Source organism: Galleria mellonella, unplaced genomic scaffold (assembly GCF_026898425.1).
Source record: "Galleria mellonella isolate WM207_F2 unplaced genomic scaffold, CSIRO_AGI_GalMel_v1 utg34, whole genome shotgun sequence".
Classification (NCBI taxonomy): domain Eukaryota; kingdom Metazoa; phylum Arthropoda; class Insecta; order Lepidoptera; family Pyralidae; genus Galleria; species Galleria mellonella.
In genome coordinates, this window is record NW_026442081.1 from 360,121 (window position 1) to 372,000 (window position 11,880).

At 36.4% G+C, this 11,880-nt stretch overlaps 1 protein-coding gene across 6 annotated transcripts in view; it reads left to right on the plus strand.

Moving 5' to 3' along the window:
• LOC113512090 (GAS2-like protein 3) overlaps positions 1-7,757 on the plus strand; it is a 132,978-nt gene extending 125,221 nt beyond the window's left edge. For all 6 annotated transcript variants that reach the window (XM_026895865.3, XM_052896785.1, XM_031909124.2 and 3 more), the window contains exons 4-10: positions 1,971-2,095; positions 2,912-3,053; positions 3,910-4,111; positions 4,200-4,243; positions 4,605-4,717; positions 4,968-5,096; positions 5,277-7,757. In XM_026895865.3, coding sequence (XP_026751666.2) covers positions 1,971-2,095; positions 2,912-3,053; positions 3,910-4,111; positions 4,200-4,243; positions 4,605-4,717; positions 4,968-5,096; positions 5,277-6,356 — 1,835 coding nt within the window. In that variant the 3' untranslated portion in view covers positions 6,357-7,757. The remainder of the gene's footprint in view (positions 1-1,970; positions 2,096-2,911; positions 3,054-3,909; positions 4,112-4,199; positions 4,244-4,604; positions 4,718-4,967; positions 5,097-5,276) is intronic.
• Positions 7,758-11,880: the final 4,123 nt, after the last annotated feature.

The window sequence follows — 11,880 nt, forward strand, 5'->3', positions numbered from 1 at the left end:
CAGTTACAATTATAATATAGAAAGAGCTTTTAGACTACAAAAAAAGGCAATAAGAATAATTGCTCGTATTCCGCAGTGGCAGTCTTGCAGGGACTTTTTTAAAAAGTATCGCATACTTACAGTGCCCAGTCTATATGTATTGATTGTTATTGTAAATTTTGTTAAAAATCTACCCAGATGTGAAACGACACAAGAAAGGGAATTGCGTACAAGTTCTAGACGTAAAGACATTATGAGTGACATACAACCAAGATTAAACGTAGTTATACATGGAGCGCAATTTCAGGGAAGGAAATTGTATAACAAATTACCAATTGATCTGAAAACTATCCAAAATTGGAGAATATTAAAAATCAAACTCCATGCCTTTCTGTTGGAAAAATGTATTTATAAAATAAATGAATTTTAGGGTTATATTAATTGTGAGTTGTTTGTGGTTGCTTGTTTTTTTTTTTTTTTTTTTTTTTTTTTGACTGAAACTGTTATTATTAATTCGTTGATTGTACTGACATTGTTTATATGTAAAATTCCTATCATACCTATTCGACACAATGTAATATTGTTATGAATAAATTGAATTGAATTGAATTGAATTTGCTGTCCGACCGGATTGGGCGGAATTAGCGCCGATGCTGCCTAAGATGAGGAAATTATGCACATGTGTGTAAATCTTTGCAGTATATGAAGTTATACTAACAGTAGCTAAGTTTTAGCGTCTTCATCTGTGTTATTGGTAAAAGTTGATATTTTTCGTTTTTATTTAAACAAGTTGTTACAGTACTATAGTGTCAAACACATTAGTTTTCAAAATGGTTTGTATTATACAGTAACTAAACTAACTAAATAATATTTCACATTAGGTGGGTAAACTGTTAATCGTAATTTTAATTAAATAATATGATACTACCCACATTTAACAATGTTGCACCAAAAGTAAAATGAACATTGCAAATGAGTGTATTTATGTTTTAGATTGTACCGTCTTATGTTAAGTCAAAGGAAGTTTTGTAACTAACCACTGAGATAAAGGCTCAGCCTAGTTCGGTGACTAGTAGATGTAACTAGGTGTGAATTGTTATTAAATAAAGAATTATCAATTATCAACTTCAATTGAAAGTATTTTTTAATGGGTGAAAATGAAATGGTAACCCCGTCTGCGCTATCGGTATATGCTGGCAGGGTACCAGTAAAGAATGATAGATGAAAACGAAAGCAGTTCAGTTAGTCTGTCGTGACAAATTTAACAAAAGCCAACCACGATGATTTCAAGAGTAAAGAGCGTCGAGGTCGTCCTGATAAGGACTAAGACGGCCTCTACGCTCTCCATCCATACTATAGTGCTAGCAATGGGGCTGTGAAATTGAATTACTAACATTTCCTTCCCCCGAAAGTTATTTGTTATTGTATCAGGTAGAACACTATTTTAATTCTATTAAAGTAATAGCTTTTAGCCAGTTGAGAGTACTCATTTTGCGAATTGGAGATTTTTTACAAAATCCTGTATGTTGTATTTGTCTTATTTCCTTGCAACTTTATCAATCATCATTCTACAGGCTTTTATGATTAATTATCATCCACAAGCTCGATACCGGTACAGCACATTTTTTACTACAATTTTCATAATTTATAAGAATAAAATTATATAAACTTCCCACCTATATTACGTTTATTATTAATGAAGCCACATATCAGTGAAACAGCAACCCTCCTGTCGAAAATACACGACAGAAGGTCAGTTGATTCGATATGTTTGCTCACAATGTTTTGACACATTGCTTAATTATATCGCCGAAAGCATAAATACTGTACTAGTACTTAAAGTAAAGAACTTCGATTGCGTAAACTAGCCGAAGTTATAGCACACAATTTCGGCAGGTAAACCTACGATTAGAGCCCCAGATTTTGGGGCACTGAAACCTGATGCTTTGCGTGCGAGTGCGTGGTATTTATTCATTTATTTGATTGTGCAGGCATCACGTACCTGACGGGCGAGAACTTTTTGGACGTGTTGGATAATGGCGCGGAGCTGTGCCAGCTGGCGGCCGTCATACACGACAGGGCGCGGGACGCCCTCGACCAGGGGCTCATCGTTGGGGTAAAAATAGAAATAATAAATTTTTGATACATATTAGTAATGAATATGATTAACTTGTAGATGTTCAGGTATGCTGCTCTACTGAGCAGCTGCCCCTTTAAATATAATATATAACACTTTAAATTTTGGTTTCTTCATGATATCTTTTAATCTATAAAACAGAACAGTTCTTCAATATGATATATTACTTAAAATATATCATATTATTTATCTAATAATAATTATCTAATTAAGCTGCATTTAGAAATCAAAATTATGACTTCCATGGTGCAACGGTAGACACATAGCTTTGTATAATGAGATCCGTAGTTAGATTCTCAATCAGTGCAATTTAAGGCAATAACTTTTCTAAATTCTAAATTGTGCCCCTAGATATTCTTTGCTTGGTTTTTCATAATATTCTCTGTATTATCCCAATTTGAGGACTTAGTAATTGATATGATTGTGTGGCGCTATTGTTATTATTATTTCATTTAACTCTATCATCCAAACCCCTTTAGATAAATGACAAACTAATGTATCTATCGATTGAAACATTTTCGTTACGTTACACATAAAATAACAAGACACTGAATACTACTATCTCGTTTTACCTGGTGCATGTCACAGCGAAAACATAGCTATTGATAGATTCATTTGCTATTTGCTACAGGGTCTGTTCAGTTAGTAGCGTCAGTCGCGAACTAGCAAAAAACTCCACTATTCTCAAGTTGACAGTAACTTTAGCTTAGACTCCTTTAAGAATAACAATGTTATTTACGTATTATCCTATAATGACTTCTCAGTTATCACCATGTTGTATGTTGTGTCCAACAGCCGGTTCCTCAGATCCGCGGCCGGTGCTGGCAGCGCGCGGCGCGACGCAGCTTCTTTTCCCGCGACAACACCGAGAACTTCATCACGTTCTGCCGGGAGCTTGGAGTGCACGAGAACTTGTTGTTTGAAAGCGATGACCTCGGTGCGTTTTCCATACATTATTTCGACTATTTATGTAATTTTGCCGTTACAGTATAGAATAGACCACCCCTTTTTTCCGTGAGGGTTGTAAGAGGCGACTAAGGGAACCTAATGGTCGAGAGATAAGCAACAGCGTCCCTTTTTAACCATCACCAAAGTCTAACTGCGGTTGCCAACCTATCTCTAAATATGGCAACTACTGGCTACTACAGCAGTGAAGAGAACGATTGATATGATGCTGATGATGTAATTTGGAATGGCCAACAAATCGACGACCACCAGAAACATTTAACTTATAAAATAAATAGCCTACTCCCTCAGTCTATATTATACACGCCTCGTGTGACAATACTTATTGCCTCATATTAAAAGGCTCTAGGGAACGAATGAGTTCAACTATTTTTAATTATGTTATGATACTAAAAGCTGCATTTATACTTAGTATGTCAACTATGTTTAATTAGCATTATAACATTTATTAAAAAACTTTATGTAGTTAGTAGCTAGCTACCTGATACGCCAAATGTTGTTTGCTTCCTACCACCGTCTATCGGATAAATGTTGAGTTTCTTGCGGGCTCTTCTTAATAGATAATCACTTACAAAAATACAATAGATTTGAAATGGCGATTTAAAGTACAAGATTATTTGAATAAAGATGATTTGAATTTCAATTTGATCTATATTTTTTCTTATTAGGATAAAAACTGTCTCTGTCAAATCTCTCAAGTTGGAGGAAACAATACATGTTTACAAAAGTTCAATGAAATCTCTTGAGCGGTTTCAAAGATTAGCTAGAATTAACAACGTGATACGGGATTTAAATTTACTAAGGTATCTTTATTCTTCTGTCATTAGTGCTCCACAACCAACCACGTCAAGTTATCCTCTGCCTCCTGGAGGTGGCGCGACTGGCGACGAAGTTCAACATAGAACCACCGGGATTGGTGCAGCTCGAAAAGGAAATCGCGTTGGAGGAGCGCGACTCGGGGCTCGACTCCGCCATGTCGGGCGCCGCCTGGCAGTTCAGGGACTCCTCGCCTGTCCCTCAGCTCGAGAAGTATGTATTTATTTATGGTCATAAAACCTTACTTGAACAATAGAATATTATTTCAATAAATCTGACTATTGATGTTGTTTTATTTCAGATCCATAAAAGATCCACCGCCCTCCTCGCCACAACCTAATGACAGTAAGTGAATTACAAATAATAATATACGTACTCATATATGTAATATTAAAAGCAATGTAATATCATAATGTCTATAGTATGCAGTTTGTCACAATTACGAAGCATTCAATGAAGCAACCATGATAACTTAATATACTAATACCCAAATGTTGTTTGGAAGAGATTGCTTAGCAATAAGACCTTTTGTACTACACTATACTTATCAAAAATTCTTTAATAAATCCTGCAATGTTGGTGCAATAAAGTGTTAAATAAATAAATAAATATTTTTTTATTCAATTGAATTAAAATAAATTCGAAGCACATTAACAAGTTACCCAACTGAGTTGGACATGTTTTAAATTAATAATTGTTTTTGCAGATCAACTGTCGGTGCCAGACAACATAGATGCGGAAAGCACCAAGTCTGAAGAGACAGTGGGCAGCACGGACTCTGATGTGCCGCTGAAACCCACTAATGAATTAGATAAAAGAGTAAGTTTATTATTGCTGTCATTTTCTATTTAGCATATCATACTCACCTCTTTTATGCTACTTCCAAAAGGCAAAAGTTCTCAATTCATCTTAGTTCTTTGTATGACTTGATGGAAAATGTTATCTATGAATACCACCATTGATATCACAAAATACAACTACTATAATATTCCTAATGAGATTCCATTCCTGAAGGCGATTATGACCTCTTAGCTAATGATTTCATATATTTATGTATTTCATTGTACAGGTTCAACTGGTGACTCGGTTGATGGAACGCGGTTGCAACTGTAACTCCGGGAAATGCTCCAAACTACTGAAGGTCAAGAAGGTCGGCGAAGGTCGTTACAACATCGCCGGCCGAAACGTCTTTATAAGAGTGAGTAGCTATTCTACGACATAAAACGAATTTTAATAGAGATACCTCTCTTTTATGATTAGAGAATGAACATTAAATATTGGTTTAACTATATATTTTGTTGTTGTTTCATAGTTAACAGAATCTCAGATTTCCTATAACATTAATAATTTTAATCCTTAAAATTAAAACTATTTCCAGTTGCTGAAAGGTCGTCACATGATGGTTCGCGTGGGTGGCGGCTGGGACACCCTCGAGCACTTCCTGTCGCGGCACGAGCCCTGCCAGGTGCGCCTTGTCACGCAGGGCCGTAAGGGCAACGTGCTGCCTGTTACACTTCCACCCACCGACACCGAGGATGCGCAGAAGTTGTCGCCCATCGCTCGCAAGTCGAGTACCATATCACCGGCCAGCAGCAAAAATTCACTCACTAGCAAGGAGCCATCTATCGCCGGCACTGTTTCACCTGTAGATAGTAAAGCTTCTTCTGTAAGCGGCAAAATATCACCAGTAGAAGTTAAAAGCGGTAGAACCACTCGCGCGTCTAGTAAAGCTAGTAGCGGCAAAAACTCCCCACTCCAAGATTCCCGCAAGACTTCAACGCCAATCAAACCTGCTACGACCAGAAATCTAAGGTCAGCTTTAACGTTACCTTTGAAAACGGACTCGGTCGATGGCGGCCAACCAAAGCCAGCAGCACAACGCACTAGAAAACAATCAGCACCCTCTAGCTTTAGCACTCCGAACACACCGACCGGTAGATCGCTTAGGACTCCTCCCTCGGAACACAGAAAGTCGATCACTTCTACCACTTTGTTGAACGCTCCAAAGAAATCGCGAAGTATGAGTTTGGCCGTCGCACAGAGAGAAGAAAAGAAACCATTCTGCGGCACGGATAGACTGAATCAAGTAAAGAAAAACAGAAGCTCGAGCGCTGCGACTACGCCGACTGAAACTGCCACGTCAATCGCACGGAAGACACGCAGCCAGAGTCTCGCGTCGACACCTGTCAACGAGCCGAGGAAATCCTTCTCGGGGACAAATGGTTACGCAAAGAAAACGAGGAGCATGAGTTTAGCGACTCCTGTTGAGTACGCCAGACCTATGAACAAGAGCCTATCGGTAATGGTGAACGGAGCGCTGACGCAGGCCGCCATAGAGGAGAGCATCAGACTCTCTCTAGCAGCCACCATAGCAGATGACGCCTCGCCGAAAAAACCGTTTCTGCACATCAAAGCCAAATACAGGAGTCCCCCGCCGCGGGAAGTACCACCCAGATAATTACTGATCGATGCATTCCTCATTCCATTAGTTTTAAAATTTGACATATTTAAATAGGATACACGACATGTGTTATCGTGTTGCAAAATAGAAATGATTCTATTATTATATTAAGTACGTCGTTACGGGCATTGTAATTGATTTCAATGACAACTGCACTCATATTAGACCTACTGCCTAATTGAATATGGTTTAATAGAAGTTATTGTACCTAGATATTTTTCGATTTAGCAACGTGACAACATGTCGAAAGTGTCTCCTCGTACATTTTAGATATCGCTAACGTGGAAATATGAGTTCAATTAACGCGCGAGCGTCTACAAATAACATGTAAGCATTATTTAGATCTCTTAAGCAATCTCGTCGACATTTATTAGCACGTAGCCGCTTTAATTTAAATCAGGTTCGTACACCCCCCCCCCCTGCGCGGGACTAGTCATAATGAATTGTTTTTGTATTGATGTTATTAATTAAATATTATATTAATGTAATACTATTCCAACTGCAATAATTCGAATATGAATAATAATTTAATTGTATTATAATTTCGGTGAATATTACCTATTTAATAATTAATCCGTCATTAAGAATGTTTGGGCGGAGTGATGTCTCGTTAGATTAATCAATTCCAGGGCCATAATCATTTCTTGAACATTTCTTCGACATAAAATTAGGAGTTATAATTTAAAATATTAGTTTTTATCGTCATGTTTGCCGTTTTATTATCAAGTAACCATACATATTGAATAACACTTTAATCCACAAAATAGTTGATAGTGACAAGTGGCCTCAACAACGATCTGTACGGTACAAAGTTGTCGATATCCACACATCCTATATTTTGATACGGAACATTAGAAAATATTTTTGCACGTCCAATAGATAGATAACATTAGATAGACACACAAATAGCAAGTCAATAGGTGTAGATGGGTAGAAGGAATGTGAAACGTGATTCTCAGGTGAAATGGAAAACATCTTCGACTGTTCGTAATTACATAGAAAGGAAACGAGAATCAAGAAGGAAGGATTCAGTTTCGTGTTATCAGAATGTCTAGTGACGTCAGCGAATTGTGAAAGTTCAAATATTTCCATAGTGGGAACATATATCCTTCATTTTATACGGCTCGATATAAAACTCGGACTGTTATCGATTAAATGGCTAACTTCTGATACACGCCGATGTATCGAGATAGAGTCATTGCGCCTAAAATCGAGAATCGAATTGAGTTTAATTCCATCGGGCCTACTCGAGCTTCGCAACTTATCGATATTATTAAGTGAGCTGTATCTATTCGTGTAACTGCCAATGTACCTTCTACGATACGATACGATTGTGCCAACAATTTTTTTTTTAATAATTATGTATGGTTGATAATAAACTTTTTAATATTCACATTATGCAGTTTTTTTTTTTTTGTTCTTATTAATCCTAAATTAAAAATATATTTGTTATTATCATAGTTTGCCCACTGAAGTTTTATTGATACGTTTTAATTATTTGTAGTTTGGAAGTAATGTCACATAATAGTCGTAGATAGAGAATGGTACAGTCAGTACTAAAAAATCGATGCTTTTCAAAATTTCAACATCACTGCGTCCTTAGAACACAGTTCAGTGAAAATTACCCGAATGTAAGTAGCGATGTAAAATAATTTCATAATCATAATGTGTTTATATCGATTTTTAATGCTGACTGTAACAAATAGTAATGCTTATACAATGGCTAAGTTATTTACAGATATTGCGGTATTACATTTGTATGTTAGTGAGTATTTACAGGATACAGAGGAATAACATCTGAGTCCTCAGGAATAGCAACGATTGGGGCATATCATGGGCAAAACAGTCTGTTATGTCCATGGTACTGCTCATGTCTATAGGCGACAGTTACCACTTTCCATCAGGTGGGCCGTCAACTTGTTTGCCATTCTAAGTTGCATATAATCATTAGTCATTTATTCAAAAAACTAAATATATATATATATATATATATATATATATATATATATATATATATATATATATATATATATATATATATAAATTGTGTCTGTAATTAAGTATGAACATACAAAAAAAAAGTATTAAATTAAATTGAATATTACAACTATTGAATAACAATAATAAATATATTTTACAATCAACAATGTCTGCTTCATCCACAATATATATATGTCAAACTTATTTTTTAATTCTGGTATTTATTTTAATCACCAGTACAAAAGTCATTAAGGGAATAATAGCATTTTTCCAATAATATAATCAAAAATATAAAGTTATTAACAAGGTTATTAAGGTTTTATATCGTTAAAATAAAAACTTCATTTGTGGCCAAAATGATATACGATCGCTATCGATCGATTGCAAATAAAAAAAGAAATGCCAAAATCGGTTTATAATTTGTGAAGATATCGCGTATTCTCAAAAATAACATAATTATTGTAGCCACATGCCGCCTTCCAATTTTACTGTGCAATATGAAACTACATCCTTTAATTGCTTTTCACACGTAAGAGTGTAAGAAATATTAGACGACGTAGATCGATTAGAGATAGCTGTGCTCTTTTAAACGGAGATATTTAGTTTTGTTTGAAGCACATACGCACATTGTCGAATAACGACAATAATGGTAAGTACATAATCTATTCTTTATGCAGAGATATTGGAAAATAAGATTTTGGTCTACAAATGCTTAAATCTTAGATTACGTAGATAGTGTGTCCATAGAAATGCCTCAACAAAAACGGGTCAACTTTTTCATACAATTTTCTGTGATAATTATCCTGATTCCTTTATAACTTCTATATTTATTTTTGTCTTATAATTTATGCCTTTTTTTCGCGGAAACAATCATTTTATTTATTAAATAATATATCAAGATACATTTTATGTGTAAGCATATAGAACACTGATAAAAAAACGAGCTAATTTGACAATTAGCTGACAAAAAGTTGATCCGTTTTTGAGACTCGATGCTCTAGCTACATAAGATTTACATATATTGAGTGAAATCATGGGAAAAAGTAGTATTTTTTGAATATTTAAAAATAGAATGGTAGCCTGCGCTATCGGAATACGCCGGCGGGGCACCAGTGTGAGATAATGTAGGTAAGGATAAAAAAAAGGTCAGTTGGCCCATCGTGACGAATTCAACAGAAATTAACCACGATGATTTCCAATGGAAACTGGGAGTCGATCTGAATACTATCCAACTCTTTCCCTCAAAAAAGTAGTATTGTTTTATCTATGGTAAAATCAAAACATCCTTTGAGTGTTACAAGTGTGAAATGGTACATTTCCTATAGCAATATGCGTCAGCAAACGACACAAAATTATTAGCCTCCCATACTAACTTAAATCGCTGTATGTGCAGAGTTTTTATTTTAATACAATAAAAATTGAATAGTAACCCCGCCTGTGGCACTGGTTTATGCTGACAGTGCATCAGTGAAGAATAATAGGTGAGGGTAGTCTCAGATCAAAAGATTTTAAAAACTGCTCCATACACGAATCATAAATTGCATTTAAAAATAAACCTACCGATGTAAACATACTCGTCAGTTAATATTATACTTTCGATATAAAAGACCTATTAGATTTAGCAGGGTATAAATTCTGATTCGTGTAAGGTGGGCTTTCTAAACTGTCAGTTAGGGGGGGAAAGGGATTGTTAGTAATGGAGACTGAAAATCCTATTGCTAGCAATACACATAAACCCAACCAGGTCGACCTCATCGCGGTTCCCCCTGGAAACTATCATGGTTAATTCCTGATGAATTCATCATGATGGGCTAACTGGCCTGTTTTCATTCTCATCTATCACCCTTCACTGGTGCTCCGTCAGCGTATCCCGTTAGCGCAGGCGAGGTTACCATACCATTTTCACCCAACAAAAAAAAACCTGTCAGTCAACCCATCGTCGACCTGACAAGGTATATTATATTGCTAACATTGTGCCCACTTGTCCCCATTATTAGATTGTTAATCTCATCCCCAATTATCATAGTGTTATGTAGATGCGTGTGTGTGCAGTGCGGCGGCAGGCGATACTGGGCCGCCCTCCCCGGCGGCGGCGGAGACCGCGTGCCGGTGCCCGTGCGTGTGTCGGTGACGCCGCACCGCCGCCGATACACTTACTACAAGAAGATGTTCAAGCCCATGTGCTACTCGCTGCCCGCCCCGCTCAAGGTCTCGCTCGTATGAGGAATTACTGAAGACAGCTGTATATTTTAGGACAATTGAATACCACTTTTCTAAATTCGGAAATCAGCGGCGACCTTAGCTTACATGGCAACTCTGGGCAGAATTTTTGATAGTGTCTTAAACAGTCAGACTTACCAGAGGGAGACTTTGTACAAAAGTCGTTTGCTTGGGTACCTCTGTCCCATTCGTGTTTCTACCGTGAAGCAGTTGTGTTTGCATGGCTGTGTTTCGGTTTGAAGGGTGGCATATGGCGTGAATTTACAGGGTACAGAGGAATAAAATCTGAGTGCTTAGGAATGGCAATGCATGGGGGGTATCATGGGCGGAACAGTATACTCTGTTATGTCCATGGTACTGCTCATGTCTATAGGCGACGGCTACCACTTTCCATCAGGTGGGCCGTCAGCTTGTTTGTCATTCTAAGTTGTATAAAACAAAAATTATCATTTTTTTGTTTTTAAAAATAAACTTGTGTTTATGTTATGTTTCACAACAAGACATCAAACTAACTTTTCAACAAATAAACAAGTCGCAAATAGGTAGATATATAATTCCTTAGTGACTGAAGGATTCGACAAAAAAAACCATTGTATATTTATTTATATTACTTTATTTAATAAAAAAAAACCTTACGGATGTAACGTAAATTAGAAATCGATATAAAAAAAAATAAGTAAAATATAAACTAGGAATGAATATATAAATGCTAATAGCGGTGCATTGATCCACACTCGGTTTCAAACGAACACACGTATAGGTAGAGAGCATAGGCAGTTTAAATGGATACCATTTCTTATTTCGTTTTATTCACATTATTGCATATTGTTTGATAGGTAACTTCAACTGATTTTATTAATACATGTTTATATTTTGCCATAGAATAAGTTATAGCTTCATTTACAAAAAGGCAAAGCTTTTTTCTATAATAATAGTTAATGCGAGCTGGATATAGATAGAAACACAGTGGTCATCTTCATGTACATAGCTTACTGTTTTAACTATGCTATAACTTATTAGAATGTATATTAAACAGACAGTACACACACAGATTATTATGGATTTGTGTCACAGTCTAAAGAACTACACCGGTTGACCAATGGGCACGTCAAGACAGAACGTGTTCCGAATTGTGATACATTCATTCGGGATGCCCCAAAGACAGTGGATTACTGGTTGTTCTTTAAACTGTGGTTGTACACTGCGGTGTTGTGTTAAATTATCGTATACGTGTGTATACAGTAGTTTAACTTACAATCTAGAGCTTAATACAGCTCCCTTCCACTCCCACCATTTGAGCGTTCATAATCGTAGGGAGGGG